At 39.2% G+C, this 17,941-nt stretch overlaps 1 protein-coding gene across 3 annotated transcripts in view; it reads left to right on the top strand.

Annotated features, from left to right (window-relative positions):
• PUS7 (pseudouridylate synthase 7 (putative)) overlaps nt 1-17,735 on the top strand; it is a 42,562-nt gene extending 24,827 nt beyond the window's left edge. For all 3 annotated transcript variants that reach the window (XM_004676918.2, XM_012720705.1, XM_012720706.1), the window contains 9 exons: nt 1,658-1,786; nt 2,763-2,888; nt 7,160-7,221; nt 8,196-8,356; nt 9,207-9,333; nt 10,617-10,718; nt 14,632-14,761; nt 15,628-15,719; nt 16,644-17,735. In XM_004676918.2, coding sequence (XP_004676975.2) covers nt 1,658-1,786; nt 2,763-2,888; nt 7,160-7,221; nt 8,196-8,356; nt 9,207-9,333; nt 10,617-10,718; nt 14,632-14,761; nt 15,628-15,719; nt 16,644-16,780 — 1,066 coding nt within the window. In that variant the 3' untranslated portion in view covers nt 16,781-17,735. The remainder of the gene's footprint in view (nt 1-1,657; nt 1,787-2,762; nt 2,889-7,159; nt 7,222-8,195; nt 8,357-9,206; nt 9,334-10,616; nt 10,719-14,631; nt 14,762-15,627; nt 15,720-16,643) is intronic.
• Nucleotides 17,736-17,941: the final 206 nt, after the last annotated feature.

Here is a 17,941-nt window from a genome sequence, read left to right as displayed (position 1 = left end):
GTTTTTACTACTAAATTTGTTTTTTTTAACATATATTTCCTAATGAAGATGAAAATTTTATAATACCATAGAAAACATTTATATTAAGTGGTAGCAGGTTACAGATTTGTGAAGATTCTAGCTATCTCTATAGATCTTTATCTAATGTGTTTTAAGAAAGAATGGATGGGGGCCTCCCTGTGACACAGAGGTTAAAGACACATCGCTATCAAGCTATCACCAGCCATTGCAGCTTAAGTTTGATTCCCGGCCAGGGAACTGACCCACATGGCTCAGCAGACCTCACCTGTCTCATCCGCTGCTCCCCTCAGCAGTGTACTTCAGTGGATCTTCCTGTTCTGCTCCCCACTCTGTCTCTGGTGAATCCTCTCACCCCCTGTACCTCTGGCCTATATACATCGCAGTTCTTGTATGCATTTAATAAATAAACTTAAGAAAAAAAGAACGGGAGGAAATTCAAAGTTAGATGGTAACAGCTTTTTCAGATAATGAAACTGAGTTGGTTTTATTTTTTATGTCTGTATTTTTCCAGGTTTTCTGTGATGAATTGCTACATTTTTCTGAGAGGCCAAAATTTGACTTGTTCTTTTTTTTTTTTTTTTTTAAAGATTTATTTATTTATTCATACAGAACTGGGGTACAGGCCAGAGATGCGGAGGGTGAGAGGCTTCACCAGAGACAGAGTGGGGAGCAGAACAGGCAGATGATCAAAGTACACTGCTGAGGGGAGCAGCGGGCGGGTCAGGAGAGGTCTGCCGCGCCATGTGGATCTCCTCCAGGGCAGGCGGGGATCGAACTCATGTGGAAGTGGCTTAAGCTTCTTAGTGCAGTGCTTTAACCCGCTATGCCACCAGGGAGGGCCCTGACTTGTTCTTTTTATTTACTATTTTGCCCCACTGTATGGTCTTCGTCAAAATATCACTTACTCAGTTTAATCTAGGAACAAATAATATGTATTGCAAAGGGTGGTATGTAGAAAGCTGTTATATTGACTCATTCTTTTTATATAAAGCTTAATTGTGACTTAGTAGTCACGATAGTTGTCTGGGATTGTTTTCTGTTATCACCTTTCTTTTTTTTTTTAAAGATTTATTTTTTTGTATTTTTTATGCATACAAGCATTGGGGTACAGTCCAGAGGTGCTGGGTGGGTGAGAGGATTCACCGGGAGCAGAATAGGCAGATCCACCGAAATACACTTCTGAGGGCAGCAGTGGGCGGGTGAGGAGAGGTCTGCTGTGCCATGTGGGTCAGCTCCCTGGCTGGGAATCCAACTCATGCCTCAGTGGCTGGTGGTATTTGATAGCTCTGAGACTTGCTGTGCTCTGGGAGGCCCTGTTGTTACCTCCTTTCTCACTCTGATGCCTCCATGAGAAGTCAAAAGTTCCATGCATTGTTGTTATTAGTCCATATAGAAAAAACATGAATATACTCTAAAAATGTACGTCTGGGGTAGGAAGAGTATCAGTTATGCTGGAGGAACGACCAGAGGGATGTAGGAAGGGTGTACAGCCTACCTGCTTCAGGGCCTGTCTTTCCTGTCCAGGGGTAGCGATATTTCAGGCTGCCAGTGTTCTATAGTGAGGTATACTAGAGCATTTTATGATAGCAGGATTTCCTGATCATCTCTCTGCTCCTTTTTATTTTATATTTTTTAGAATAACTGCACAGAGACTCGCCCACTTGAACAAGTGTTTGATGAACTTTAAGCTTGGAAATTTCAGCTATCAGAAAAACCCTCTGAAATTGGGAGAGCTTCAAGGGAATCACTTCACTGTTGTTCTCAGGTAAAAAAAAAAAAATAGTAACGCAGGGGCGCTCCCTGGTGATGCAGCGGGTTAAAGTATAGCACTGTGAAACTATTACAGCCACTACAGCACGAGTTCAATCCCCAGCCAGGGAGGTGACACACGTGGTGTGGCTGATTTCACCTGACGTGCCTGCTGTTCCCCTCACAGTGTATTTCAGTTAGTCTGCCTGTTGTGCTCCCCACTCTGTCTCTGGTGAATCCTCTCACCTCCTGCACCTGGCCTGTACCCCAATTCTGTATGCATAAATAAATAAGTCTTTAATAAAAACAGGAATGCATGCAGAAGTGGGTCTTGCTGAGTCACTTGAAGTCTGTTTCTAATACTTGTTAATGCAGGTGAACTTACAGGTGTGACAGCAAATGATGATGGCAGAGTGGGGCCTGGTAGGGCAGGGAGAACAAACACTTCAGTAGTATTTGAGCTGACACCTCCACCTTTCTAAAAAAACAGCATTTCCTTTAGAAAGAAATTGTTTCCTTGAAATACTGTGCTAAGAGACAAAAAGTCTCTGATTGTTACTATGCAGGGCCTAACACAGGCATAAAAAGTATTATAGAGATAACCTGCAAGAATGGGAAGATGGAGAGGTAGAACTTTTTTTTTTTTTGCATATTTTTGTGCATTTTTCCATCTCAGAGTTAGAACTTTTTAATGTATGTAGAGTTTCAGTTTGGGAAGAGAAAGTTCTAGAAATGTGATGGTGAAGATTGCACATTTGTGAATATACTTACTACCACTCTTCCACATTCTTAATGGATAAAAGGGTAATTTTAATGTTACTATATATTTTCCCACAATATCGAGTCCTTAAAGATTTGAGTCCTCAGAAGGGAGAGAAAAGTTACAGGACTCAAGGGAAAGGCATGGAAAACAAGCTGTATGGTTTATGACATGCTCACCCCTGAGTATCTAACTCTAAATTTTATTCTATGGCTAATTTGCTTCCTTGCAGAAATATAACAGGAACTAACGATCAAGTACAGCAAGCCATGAACTCTCTCAAGGAGATTGGATTTATCAACTACTATGGAATGCAAAGGTTTGGAACTACAGCTGTTCCTACCTACCAAGTTGGAAGGTTTGTACTCTCTCTTCAGTTTCATCTAGAAATTCTCATTTTTTAAAATAGGGATTTTTGTTGGTACTGTTTGTAATTATTTCTAGAGTTCCTTATTTTTGAGCCATATGAACCACTGTGTCTCATCTACTAGATGATCACAACCTCATTTTGTTTTAAGATAAAACAAGCACGAGATTTAATAAAAAATCAATTTAGGGGCCTCCCTGGTGGCTCAGTGGTTAAAGTCTCAGCACCGTAAAGCTGTTGCCAGCTACTGCAACTTGAGTTCGATCCCCAGCCAGGGAGGTGACCCACATGGCACAGCAGACCTCTCCTGTCTAGCCCACTGCTCCCCTCAGCAGTGTATTTCAGTGGATCTGCCTGTTCTGCTCCCCACTCTGTCTCTGGTGAATCCTCTCACCTCCCACACATCTGGCCTGCTTGTGTGCATATGTGCACCACAGTGCTTATGTGCATAAATTAATAAAAATAAGTCTTTAAAAATAATAATAATTAAAAAACAATTTAAATCAGTTCAACAAGCTCTATCCTGAAAAGTAATTTTTTCTCCCACTAGATAGTTCATCTAGGGGTTCAATTTGTTTTTTCTGTTTTTAAAAATAGGTATACCTTAGCTCAGTTGTCAAGCAGTTATATAATTTAGACACAGAGCAGCCAGATGAAATGATGTATTTTATGATCTCTGTTAACAAGTGCTTCCCAGTTCATTAAACTTTGATTTGCCCTGCCCCCACCCGCCTTTAAGAAAATGGTGCATGTAGAACCTCATTAGGTAAAGTTTTTTAGAGATTTTTTATTTATTTATGCATACAAAATCTGGGGTGCAGGCCAGACGTGCAGGAGGTAAGAGGATTCACCAGAGAAAGAGTGGGGAGCAGAACAGGGGAACCTAATGAAATTTATTTCTCAAGGGAGTAATGGGTGAGTCAGGAGAGGTCTGCTTCTCTGTATGGGTCAGCTCCCTGGCTGGGGATCTAACTCATGCAGCAGTGGCTGCAGATATCTTCATATTACTGAGACTTTAATGCATGCACCACCAAGGAGCTCTCAGTCAGATAATTTTTTTTTTTTTTTTTTTCAAGAACTCTGTGTTCTGCTTTTAGGAAACAGGAAATCCCTCTCATGTAAACAAGAGTGGGACTCTTGGCTATGAATGCTTGGGTTCGCAGACCTGCCTGTGCTATCCAAATGTCCAGAGGAGACTAGTGCATTAAGTGATTATTCACCTGGGAGCTAGAATTGTGGAAGTTAGGAATTGGAAGTGATCTGAGAGATTATTTAGTTCTTGTTTCTTAGGTTTCAAATCCTTTGTTTTAGGGAAGATGAAATCGGGCCGTAGGGAGGTTTCCCAGATCACTAGCTGGCCAGCTGTAATCCTGGTAATAGGTTGACTTGTCATCTGTTGTTTTTGCAGCCAACTACATGAAGTTACATCTGTTTGGGTTTTTAAAAGCTTTGCAAAATGATAAAATTTGTCATGTGTTATTTCCCTGGCTTATTGGAGGCAATGTTGTAATGATTAAAGATTCAAGCATTGCAGTCAGACTTCAGTTCTAAGCCTCAGGTTACTTGTCTGTAAGATGGAAGTGATAGTCTCACCACACAGGTTGGTGAAAATGAAGTGAAATGATGTTTATGCAAACCTCTTTCTATTCCTAAAATATATAGTAAAGGCTCAAAAAATGGAAAAATAACATTTTAAATTACAGCATACAAACCAAAGGGGAAAACTGTTGCCTAGGAGAAAACTATAGTAACTGTTGATGGTGAAAAAATATTTTCAGTCTTGCCAGTGGTCAGAGAATTTTGATGAAGAGAGTAAAAGCGCAGGGCCCTCCCTGGTGGCATAGTGGGTTGAAGCATACTACGAAGCTGGCCACAGTTGCCTCAACGCGAGTTCAATACCCAGCCAGGCAAGTGGCCCACATGGCGCAGCAGACCTCTCCTGTTTCTCCTGCTGCTCCTTCAGCAGTGTACTTTGTCACTGCTTCCTCCTCTGGTGACTTCTCCAACCGTCCCTGCACCTCTGGCCTGTAGCCCAGTTCTGTATGCATAAATAAATAAATCTTAAAAAAACTTTAAAAAGTATTCAGTAGAAGTACAAATTATATTAGTGGACAGAATATTTAAGGGCAGGCCATATTTATCTTTGAAGTTACAATCAGTTTGGCAGAAGAATAACAGCTAGGTGACCCTCTAAATTTTACATTCCATAGATAATATAAATAGCTAATAAAAAATGGAATAAAATTTATCCAGGGAGAAAATTATGTAGTATGCCTTAAGGTCTTTAGACAGCCTACCAAAACCCTAAACTTAAACTGACAATTTCCACAGCCTAAGAATATTACCTAACTTCAAAGTTGCTCTTATCCTCATGGGACCTCCTGGAATGGGGGGCCCTGTGAGGTCACTTTGTAATTTAAAGATGGAAAAATGGCATGTATCCAAAATATGTAGAGAACTTAGAATTCAACAAAGTACAGATAACACAGTCTGAAAATGTGCAGAGAATCTGAATAAACATATCTCCAAAGAACATGAACAAATGACCATTTTTCTGAAAGGGGTCAGATAGTAAATAATAGGCTTCGGGGACCATAGAATGTTGCTGCATCTCAGCTGTACAAAAGCAGAGTGCAAAAGCAGCCAATGTGCAAATGAGTGAAGGTAGCTGTTTTCCAGTAAAGCTATTTACAGAATCAAGTGGCCAACCAGATAACAAAGGTTTTTGAGCTCAGAAGTGCTTTTCCATGGTATCTGGCAAACCATTGGCTAATTCTGAGTTAGTACAATAATCCTTTTGGAAGTGTTCTGCATGCCTATCCAACTAAATAAGTGTCACCAGGACACATTTAAAGACTTTTCCGACAATGGGGAATCTGTTCATGTAATTCGTTACAGTAATAAATTTAAAAAGCATACGATAACATGCATAGATACAAAACATTTTATATAGTTTAATACAAGAATATCCCATTTGATTAAATGTGAAAAACAAAATCCTAATTATTAGAAAAGCAAAAAAACTAATCGAAGAGATTTTATTCTTGCGCTAGGTCATACCTTTCTAACCCTGAATGCAATACCAGAAATCTTGTTTTTCAAAACCCCCACAATTTGAAAGCAGTTACTGTTTATTAACTGACTAAATTAAAAAACAATCAATGTAGACATCTTAGGTCATCCTTCCAGTAAGTTTGTTCATCTAAGACCAGAAACCTCAATGGGAAAAATTTTCAGGTATGATACGCAAAATACAGTGTCTGTGTGACAAGATTTATCAAAGTTGATGGGAAAATTGCATATATTTATAGATATATTTCAAGTCTTTAAAAATACATTCTGTGAAATAAGCCAGAAAGAAAAGGGAAAATACTGGATGGTTTCACTCATAGTAGGAGTATAAAGGACCAGGCGAGAAAATAATAATAATAATAATGAACAGTTATATACCAGAGACAATTTATGGGGGTGGAATGGTGGGGAATGGGATCAAAAACAGTGGGGGGAAGGAAATGCACTGGACTATGGTGATGGCACATGGGTGATTTGATGATGGGAAGCCCAAGGGGATTGCAACTGAGATGGAAAAATGCACAAAATGATGTACAAATAAACTGTTAATTTTTTTTACAAGCTTGATAATGTTGAAAATAAACTATTGCTGTGATTAAAAATAAAAAAGTAAAAATAAAAATACATTCTGTAATGTTAACAGTGTTTAATTTTTTAGAGAAGCAGGTATCCTTTTTTATGTACTGTTTAGCTTTTAAGTAACATGTGTAGCTTTTATAATTAGAAACTATTTTCATTTTAGCAAGAAGACTAGAGAAGGCCAAGTTGTATTTATTCTGTGTATTAAGCAAGAACTAGGCAAGAAGTACTTAACAGAGGAAGAACTATTTAGAGACATTTCAAATAAATTTGGGTACATAACTTTGATTTTTACAAGTAAAGTTATGTGTAACAATTATAAAAGCATGCTAGATCGTATTTATATAGCTATAATATCTTAAAACTGAGAAATGATATTTGTTAGGAATAAACGTTCTTAATTTTTTTCTCTTTGTAAAATTCTTTTGGCTTTTACATTTGAAACTTTTATCATCACATTAATTTTTTATTCTTGTTTTAGTAATGTTCAATAAAATATGCAAAGTTAGTAAAATTTGTTGATGCTATAAACTTGAGCATAGAAAATTCACCTCAAAATTCAGGTATCCTAAAGTGCACAATTAAGTAAAATAAGTGCTGCTTCATTTTAGAGCAATACTACAAAATTCTTGGGCTGAAGTCATGGACTTAATATTGAAACCCCGTTCTGGAGGTGAGAATAATTATAAGTTTGTGCGTGTGTGTGTATATATATATATATTTTTTTTTTAATGTATCATATCCTATTGTCAGCTCTTAGTTCATCTAGTTTAATAATTAACAAATACATGTTTCCTTTCTTAGTAGATCTACTAAATTTCTAAATATTATGTATGGTTCATTTGCACCATGTGATGTAATATAAAGATATGGCAAAACACAGTGTAGGTATTTAAAGAGTTTGTTTAAAATTTTCCAGAAAATATTTATAAAATCATACTATATGAAAAAGGATTTACATACTCCTTTACAAATTAGCCAATTAAGGGCCCTTGCTGGTGGTGCAACTGGCTAGGACGCAGCACTGCAAGCTGACCTCAGCCGCTTTGCTCAGGTTCAATTCCCAGCCCCGGAGGTGACCCACATGGCACAGCAGACCTCTCCTGACCCACCTGCTGCTCCCCTCAGCAGTGTCCTACCTGTCCTGCTCCCTATTCTATCTCCAGTGAATCCTTTCACTGCTCCTGCACATCTGGCCTGTACCCCAGTTCTGTATGCATAAAGAAAGAAATCTTCTGGGAATAAAAAAGTTAGCCAATTATGCCTTCTGTGAGTATTTATTAGTAAAAGAGATAACATCAGATTTTAAGGAAAATGACACATTAAATTTGACAATGCAGTAGAAGTAGAGAGAAAGAAGAAAGATTACCAAGGTTCTGTCTTAAATTGAGTCAGCTATGGCCATGAACAGTAATTGGCTTTAAGTTCTGGAGCTTTACACATGTTGACAGAAGTCATCTAGTCATCTGTAAACTTACCATGTGTGTCATCTTTTCTCTTTCGGATGGTTATTTTCATGTGAGCTGAGACACTCCATTGTACATATATTACTAGTAGTCTTTTCTAAGCTTGTTTTTTCTAAGGAACATTTACCTATGTACATCTGTTTATTAGATAAATTGTTTAATCACAGTTTTTTCCCTCTAGCCGAAAAGGGGTACTTGGTTAAATGCAGGGAAGAATGGGCGAAGACCAAGGACCCAGCTGCTGCCCTCAGAAAGCTACCTGTCAAAAGGTGTGTGGAAGGGCAGCTGCTTCGAGGACTTTCAAAATATGGAATGAAGAATATAGTCTCTGCATTTGGCATAGTGAGTGCGACTTGTGAAGTCAGGCAATGACTGGAGGTGGTTTAATGCTTTTTCGTTTTTATTTTTAGATATTTTACTAAATTTTGAAAGAACAGAAGGTAAATAAGTATCCTCTGATGATCCCTGAGAGGGGTACTTACCTGAGTGATCCTTATTCAGACCCTGAATGGTGATGGGGGAAGACGGTGGGCGTGGGTGGTATAGACCATAGTTACTAACATTGCTGGCTCGGGAAAAAAAACTTATCTGTAATGTGTTTCAGCAAGAGGCTTGCCCAATAAGGGGTCTGAATGGTTGCATTTCAGTCTGGTGTCTCTGGTGGTTCTAGAGTTTCCAGATCACTCTTGGCAAGTGTGATTAACTAATATTTTGGATATCCATAATCTATAGAGGAGCCTGAACCATAATCTATAGAAGAGCCTGAAGTTCATTTCGTAAACTTCAGTCTTATTTATTCTCCCTTCCTGTTCAAAAACAAGCAGATTTCTTGCTGCATGAAATTAGTTGTCCGTTCAATCATTTAGGTTTTCTCCTGCCACACAGTTATGGGGGAGAAAACACTGTAGCTCTATAATTAGTGTGTAAATTCCTTGGGAAGAAAGGCCCAGCCTTGACGCAGGGTATAAATTCCGTAGCATTGGCTCTGTTTGCTCGAACGTGTGCACCAGGAATACAAAATTAGAGCTGCTGCAGCTGCTGCCAGTTGTAAGGCCCCTGGAGTCACGGCACTTTCATCCCGAAAGCCGAGGCTGTGAAGCAGCCACTAAACAAGCAAGATGTCTCGGAAAACGCACTCCTTGTTATATTCAGAATTTTGTTCTTTACCTGTCTTTTTTCTCCTTCCCTCCAGATTCCACGAAATAATCGCTTGATGTATATTCATAGCTATCAAAGCTATGTGTGGAATAACATGGTGAGCAAGAGGATAGAAGAATATGGGCTGAAACCTGTTCCAGGGGACCTTGTCCTTAAAGGAGGTAAAAAGGCAGATGCCATTGTTACTCCCCAAATGAGGGTCAGTTCATGAACACTGGAGGCTTTAAAACCTAGCCTGGCTACTGTTAATAAAGGGTGATGTCTCGTAAGGCATTGTAAGTTCAGACTTACTAGTTTGGATTTCTGGCCTCAATCTCTGGTCTGAGTAAGTGTGTGACTCTCTGACCCGCAACTCTTTCAATGAGGGCAGGATTTGGGTGAAATGATGCCTAAAATCTCTCTGCGAGCTTTCGTCTGGTTTTAGCAAAGACTTCCCTGCCTTTCAAGATGCACTTTAACCTCACAGCTTTTGTTCCCCAGTTTTAAAGAGTTCAAATCAGTACCAGACTGGCCCCCTAATGTACTGTAAGGCAAATACATTCTCTGAGCCTAAAATATTTGTAAACAGGCAAACAATCAACAATCCCAATCTGCTGCTGAGTCCTTGCTTTGTGCCAGACCTTGTAGTTTTACTGTGAGGCATTCTCTCCATTCTTCTGATGAGATTCGCTTACCCAAAGCCCACAGCTGGTTAAAAAAAAAAGGCTGAGCTTCAGAAACAAGTCTGTCTGTTTCCAAAGTCCATGTTTTCCTGGTTTCCCCTGTTGTCCCCTGCACTGAAACAGTCTTCTTCTACGTGGGTGTACCTACCCGGTCCACAGAGGTTTTGACTTGTTCAGAAATTGTAATGTATTTTCTCATGTATTCTTCCCTCAACCCATATTGATTACACCTAGTGTTTAATTTCTCTTGTTCTTAGCACATTTCATCCTCTAAATACAGACTGGTTTTTCAGTAGTTTATTCTTTCAGCAAAATTCATTCATACATGAGAACTTTCCAAATAGCTTTTTGTAGTGTTATTTAAAAAGGAAAAAGGATCTGATTTTAAAAAGCAAGCCTTCCTGGACTGATGGGTTGTTTTCCAGAAGTGGAAGATTTTATCTATTCTTTCCTTTCTCTTCTCTCTCTTGCACACTAGTTGTACTAAACTTCTTTTACCTTGGGAAAAAAGGCAAAGTATTCCCTCAAAATGAGGGTGCAGCTGAGGCTTACATGATCTTTTAACTATCTCTATTTTTCTAAATCCTCCATTTTTTATTTCTTGGGCAGAATAGAAGAGACAGAAAGGTAACCAACTTAACTTTTTTAGGGTTCCTCAGCCACAGAACCTGTACCAACTTGCACTTCTGACTTCTTACCCGTGTGTAAATTTCGAAGTGGAGCTCATGAAGATGTTGCCTCTTAAGTTTTAATGTATTGTTTGTTCACTTGTGAATTTGCAGCCACAGCCACCTATATTGAGGAAGGCGATGTTAATGATTACTCCATCCATGATGTGGTGATGCCCTTGCCTGGTTTTGATGTTATCTATCCAAAACATAAAAGTAAGTTACCTGTATGAGGAAAACAGTTTACAAAAATCTAATTATGCCGCTCACCTCTGTGGGAATAGCATCATTACCTTAAGTATAATTTTTCAGCATGGATTTCCATCAAACTTGGAAAAATGTTTAGATTTCAAATACATAAACCATGTTTACTTGTAAAAGTTTCCAAAATGGGATATGTTCAGATAGATAATTTGAATTAATTGTATTAATTGGAAATTGGATGGTGGAGTTGGTAGTATTCGTAGTAGCGGTATTCGTTACTAGAATTGTTATTATTGCCATTATTTTTTCTAACTTCTGAAATTCGTTAATTCATATTAAGGCTAGAAAGGGATTGGAAAGAGTCAATGAGAAAGTGAACCAGTAAGTGTACTTTAAAAACTGACATTAATATCTGCTCGTGGTATTCTAAAAGTCTTTAAATTCAGAAGTTTCCAGAGTGAAAATGTAGAATTCCCTACCCAGAGGGTTAGGAATTATTTCTTTTACTTTAATAAATGCCACTGGGGGCTGGAGGTGGGGAGCAGAAGTAGAACTTTTTGTTGCTCAGGGATTCAGATATCGATTAATAAGAAAGGTCTCACCAACTTCATGGAACTAACCCTGGAAGTATATGCCTGTGTAGGATTGGTGTTTGGGTGGTGTTTCCTTGTTAAATTGTCTTTTCTCTCAAGAGCCCAGAATAACCTGACTTATTTTTTATCAGGATTTTGCAGAATGATTAGGATTAGCAACCTTTATTTATATATATATAATTTATTTTTACATCATTTTGTGCATTTTTCCATATCAGTTGTAATCCCCATGGACTTCCCAACACCTGATCACCCATGTGCTATCACCATAGTCCAGTGCATTTTCCCTTGCCCCATTGTTTTTGATCCCATTTCCCACTCCACCCCCATAAAATGTCTCTGGTATATAGCTGTTCGTTATTATTATTATTTTCTCGCCTGGTCTGTTATACTCCTGCTATGAGTGAAACCATCCAGTATTTTTCCTTTTCTTTCTGGTTTATTTCACTAAGCATGATCTTTTCCAACTCCATCCATATTGCTGCAAAAGGCATGTAAACAACCTTTTTTTATAACACAAATACTTATAAAAGTGAAATAAGAGTCCACCACTTTGGACCTCCCTGGTCAAGGGTTAAGTCTCAGCACTGTGAAGCTATTGCCATTCACTGAAACATGAGATTGATCCCTAGCTAAGGAGCTGATCCACATGGTAAAAAAGACCTCTCCCGTTTCCTTGCTGCTCCCCTCAGCAGTGTATTTCAGTTGATCTGTTTGTCCTACTCCCTACTCTGTGTCTGGTGAATTTTCTCACCCTGAACCTCTAGCCTACACCCTAGTTTTTGTATGTATGAATAAATTAAATTAAATCTTTTTTTTTTTTTTTTAAGATTTTATTTATTTGTGCATACAGAACTGGGGTACAGGCCAGAGGCTCAGGGGCGGCGAGAGGCTTCACCAGAGACAGAGTGGGGAGCAGAACAGGCAGATCGACGAAGTACACTGCTGAGGGGAGCAGCGGGCGGGTCAGGAGAGGTCTGGCTCGCCATGTGGTCACCTCCGGGGCAGGCGGGAATCGAACTCATGCGGAAGCGGCTTTAGATTCTCAGTGCGGTGCTTTAACCCGCTACGCCACCAGGGAGGGCCAAATTAAATCTTTTTTTAAAAAAAGAATCTGGACCCTCCCTGGTGGTGCAATGGGTTAAAACACAGCACTTGAAGCTGGCTGCAGCCTTGGGAGTTCAATCCCCTGTCAAGGAGCTGACCCACATGGCGCAGCAGACCTCTCCTGTCTTGCTCGCTGCTCCCCTCAACAGTGTAGTTGGTCAATCTGCCTGTTCTGCTCTCCACTCTCTCTCTCTGGTGAATCCTCTCACCACCCCTGCATCCCTGGCCTGTACCCCAATTCTATCTGCATAAATAAATGAAATCTTTTTTAAAAAAATAAATTATCCACCACTTAGATTGATTAATGTAATCAACTTGCTGTGCTCCAATACTTAAGGGAAGCTGATATCACTGAGGAAAACAGGAATAGAGAAGAGGGGTAAATGAGTAAGAGAGGTGGGCTGGCTGTCATGTGCAGAGAGCACAGCAGTGAGAACCCCAGAGAGCCATGCTAGGAACTAGCCAGAAGGAAGGCACTAGGATGCTCAAAGCCACACTTCCTTAGCCTTCCAAGTAAATAGGAACAACAATTCTGTTTCCTGATCCTTGTCCTCGTGATCAGGAACTTGAGTAAAGACCAATTCAGAAATATATTCGGCAGAGCCTTTGACAGCCATTCATAAAAACCTTGTGATCACAGTGGACGCACAGGTATTACAGCTCATCTATACAGTTAGTGTCCAGCCATCCTCTGTTTAGGGATTTCCACGGCTTTCATTAGTGTGTCATGTGGGAATGTTTCCTTGAGCCTGGTCTACCCAAGTTTTTTTGTCTTTTGCGTAGAACTGGTGTGTAGATCAGAAGTATGGGTAGCTGAGAGGATTCAGCAGAGATAGAGTGGGGAGCAGAACAGGTGGATCTACTAAAATACACTGCTGAGGGGAGCAGTGGGTGAGACAGAAAGAGGTCTGCTGTGTCATGTGTGCTAGCTAGCTCCCTGGCTGGGGATCAAAGTCTCTCTCTCTTTCTCTCTCTCACACACACACACACACACACACACACCTGTACCTTGGGCCTTCACTCCAGCTCTTCTATGTATTAAAAGGAAAAAACGACTTTATATTAAAATAAGTGTTTAGAAAATCGTAGGGGCATTTGACAGGGTTAAATGTAAGTTTTCACGTGTCTGTTCAGAGAGCAAGCATATAGATAGAAAAGACCCATTTTCACAGTAGTCTAAAAAAGTATCTGTACTTACCATAAGCCTATTACTATGAGACATATATACAGGGTGTGATTTGGAATATAGAAATGTCATAGGACACACAGTTGATATAAGGTAGATTGTTTGGCATAGAAAATACGACTTGAAGGTCCAGTACTAATGACTATCTGTGGAAGAGTGCATTTAATCTGCTGTGTTTCAAAGTGGTCACCAGAAGTTACAAGAAGTCAAATTTCAGCTTATAATAGGAAAAAGTTTGTACCAACTGCATGTCTCACAGAGAAGTGGCTTCTGTGAATGACAATGTTCAAGCCACAGCTCGGTGACTGTCTCTCGGATGTTATAAAAAAGATTCTACATCTGGGGGCCCTCCCTGGTGGCGCAGCGGGTTAAAGCACTGCACTAAGAAGCTTAAGCCACTTCCGCATGAGTTGATCCCTGCCTGCCGTGGAGGTGACCACATGGTGTGGCAGACCTCTCCTGACCCGCCCGCTGCTCCCCTCAGCAGTGTACCTCGTCGATTTGCCTGTTCTGTTCCCCGTTCTGTCTCTGGTGAATCCTCTCACCCTCCGCATGTACCCCAGTTCTGTATGAATAAATAAATAACTCTTTAAAAAAAAAAAAAGATTCTACATCAGGTGCGAGGGTGAGCCAGATGGTTTTCCCAGGTTTCTTATTTTTATGCATTTATTTATAACTACCTTCTTCCAGAAAGAGTTTGAGGCCTGCATATATGGTTTTTTCCTACTCTGAACACATAAATTGTAGGTTAGCAACCTCTGATGAAGTGGCCTCTTATAAGTAGCTTGGGAACCTTACACCCCAGATACTGTGACTTGTTGAAGAGCAGGCTTACAAGTTGGCCCAACATAAACTAGAGACACTTAATCCTGGTTAGTAAGCCACATTTTGATTCCAGAAAACAGGTTGGATCATATAAATTAGTGACTAATTTTTGTCCAGATAACCTAAATAGATTTGCCTATTACTCTCTTTACAGTCTAATTAAAGATAACTTGCTAGCATACTGCATTCCAACTCACTTTTTGTATTCTGTTAGTTAGTGAAGCCTACAGGGAAATGCTCACAGCAGATGATCTTGATATTGACAACATGAGACACAAAATTCGAGATTATTCCTTATCAGGAGCCTACCGGAAGATCATTATTCGTCCTCAGAATGTCAGCTGGTGAGTAATAGTCTGGAATAAAACAGAACCAAATTATGATGTAGGATTTTAAGCTTTTGCCTCACATAGATAATTTTCATGTTTAGACCCTGACATGGGAGTATTTCGTGTTAGTAATTATTATTATTACTATGACTATGACTGTTACCACTTATTATTTCTCAAATCATCAATAATAAATGAATACCAGAAAAAAAGAATACAAAAATAGTGAAAGTGGCTTAGTTTATGTTTTACTAACAGTACTGAATTCCTGAAGAATGTGCAGAAAATGAACTTTTCCCTACTATTTAGAAACTGACATTTGCCTACAGAGCTATCCCTCAGCAGATGTCCTTACTCAAAATTACCTGTGAATTCCAAACCCTCATGGGGTCATTTTAGTGCCTTGCTACAGAGAAAAAGATAACTTGTATTAACCCATTTTAAAATAATGTGATACTTAATGGCATTATCTAAAGCTTTCTTTGATTAAAAAAAAAAGTTAAATCCTGAACCCATTAGCAAGAAATTAATTCTCTTGCCCCTTTCTGTCTCTTCTCTCCACTCACTTCCCTCCTCTTCCCTGAATTGTAGGGAAGCTTGGCGAAGTTGGATTTTATGTTATCATCTTATCTGATCCTTCCTCCCTCCCCCCAGCAGTTCCTCGTGAGTGGCTAATTATGTAGGCTGCCATTATCTGGCCTCTTACTGTACAATTATATAACGATAGTACTTATATGTAAAATCCAGCCCTCTTTTGTCACTGTATAGTCCTACTTGAAATTATGTACAATAGACTTAAGTGTTTTCCTTGTTAAACAAATGGGAGCTAGTTAGTTCCTTTTATGAAAGTTTACATTTGCTTTTCTTTATATGTCTTGAAGGGAAGTTGTTGCATATGATGATCCTAAAATTCCACTCTTCAACACAGATGTGGACAATCTAGAAGGGAAACCACCACCAGTTTTTGCTTCTGGTGAGTTTAAACGGTCATCAGCTCCTTGTCAACTTTGAACTGTTTTCTTACGCAAACACATAAAAAAAAAAACCAACTCTATGTCACCACCATCTTCCACCCACGTCATATCTCTCTGTAGTGTTTTGTTGTTGTTTTAGTTTGATTGCAGCTGGACATCAGTAATTAAAACATTAAGTCCTACTGAAAACAAATGAACATTATAGGCTGCGATAGTACATCCTTCCTGGTGTTGCAGGGGTTAAAGACTCAGCACTGTGAAGCTGTCCACAGCCACTGCAGTAAGTGTTTTGTCCCTGGCCAGGGGGCTGAGCCCTATGCCCCAGCAAACATTGCCTGTCTCACCTGCTGCTCCCCTCAACAGTATATTTCAATGGATCTGCCTGTTCTGCTCCCCATTCTGTCTCTGGTGAATCCTCTCACCCTACACCTCTGGCCAGTACCTCAGTTCTTGTATGCATAAGTACATAAAGATAAATCTTTGGGGGAAAAAAAAAGTTTGTGTTATTAGGTGATTAGCATATTTGCTCCCCACCCCCCACAGGGTTTTCAAAGCTAGTAAAAATCCAGGAGGAGAATCAGAAGCTTTACATTTGAATTCTCACTGTCACATTCTTGTTGCCCTTCCTTTGTCTGTTTTCCCACCCTCTGATTTTCTTTTCATTTGATGTACATTTCTCTGTTGTGCTTTTCTGTAATCTGCTCTTTTTCTTTTTGAAAGTTCCCAGATAGAATTACCATAGAGACTCAGCTGGGTCAAACCCTCACAGATCTCTTACTTCCACATCACACTCTCTGAAGCCCTCAAGGGAGTGGAGACCAGCCGAAAGGAGCTTCTTTTATTTGTGTAGAGATGATAGACTTGCCCCAGTCTTGTCTGCAGCTGCTTTAGTTTTCTGACTGTTCTCTTCTTTCTTCTGGTAGAAGGCAAATACAGAGCTCTGAAGATGGATTTTTCTCTTCCTCCTTCTACCTACGCTACCATGGCCATTCGAGAAGTGCTAAAAATGGATACAAGCATCAAGAACCAGACCCAGCTGAATACCACCTGGCTGCGCTAAGTCCTCTGTCCACAGATAAGAAAAGGCAAAGTGTTTGCTGGCTTTGTGCTCATTTGACCAACACATGGATTTTGGATCTTCGTAGCAAAAGATTATTTGTATTTTTTCAAGTTTTTATTAGCTTAAATAATTCGCAGTGTTTGTACACATGTACAAACCTTGAGAATCCTAATTCTAGCTCAGAAAATATAAATTGGTCAGAATATATTTCAGGTGCTTAAATCATAGCAAAATGTCAGCTTGACTGGCTTTATAATTATAAAAAAAAGTTTTGGTTGAAAGTATCAATTTTAGGTTATGCTATATTCTTGAAAAAAACAGGAATTTTTAATGCATCCATGAATGGAACATAGCACCGTGCATTTTAAGAGAAAATGTTCCAAAGTAATCTGTGGGTAAACAAATAGAGCACACCCTCCTATGAATATATAAAACCTGTACTCTTGCTCATTTAAATGAAGATAAAACATCTAGAGGCTTATCAGCACAAACTTGATTATCATTATCTAGCTCATTATCTAGCTTACCAGGTTCAGGTAAGTGTTTCTAGATATCTAGTTGTAATAGCTTTTGCATTTATATTATCTTTGCCTAGCAAGAAATCCACATTGATAGGGTCTTTTATTCTTGATGTTAATATGTGTAGCTATTTTTACTAGCTAAGGTCTAATTTTTACTCTAGGTGCCTTTTATGTTCAAAAATCTTTCCACTGGACTGATAATTGCCCAAAAGTAAGTAAAAAAGTACAGAAGAAAACTTTCAGTATTTACAAGGGCTTCTCCCCTCAGCAGCATTAGTTTGCCACTGTTCGCTTAGGTAGTTTCCATCTCTGGCACGGCATAAAACTTTTTCTGGTGTGAAAGGATAAATATGCCTTTCCAAGGGTGTGTGACATAATTGTACCAGTTTTTATTTTTTATCATTTCTAGACCAAATACAATAAATATTTTCTAAAACTCCTATCCACTGATTATGTTAATAAATCAAACCAATTCTAAAACTGTGTGTTAATGAGATCTTGCCCTGACTGAAGGCAAGAAACTAAGTGAAGAAAGGATCCTCAGAAAACCTTGACACTGAAAAGTATGTCATGATCGGGTGTGAGATCTCGTGAGAATAATCCAAGAGCAGAGTGGTATGACCAGGCTGTTCTGAATGCA

Source organism: Condylura cristata, unplaced genomic scaffold (assembly GCF_000260355.1).
Source record: "Condylura cristata isolate star-nosed mole 26May11 unplaced genomic scaffold, ConCri1.0 scaffold00005, whole genome shotgun sequence".
Taxonomy (NCBI): domain Eukaryota; kingdom Metazoa; phylum Chordata; class Mammalia; order Eulipotyphla; family Talpidae; genus Condylura; species Condylura cristata.
Note: the sequence above shows the minus strand (reverse complement) of the source record. Positions and strands in the feature narration are given on the sequence as shown.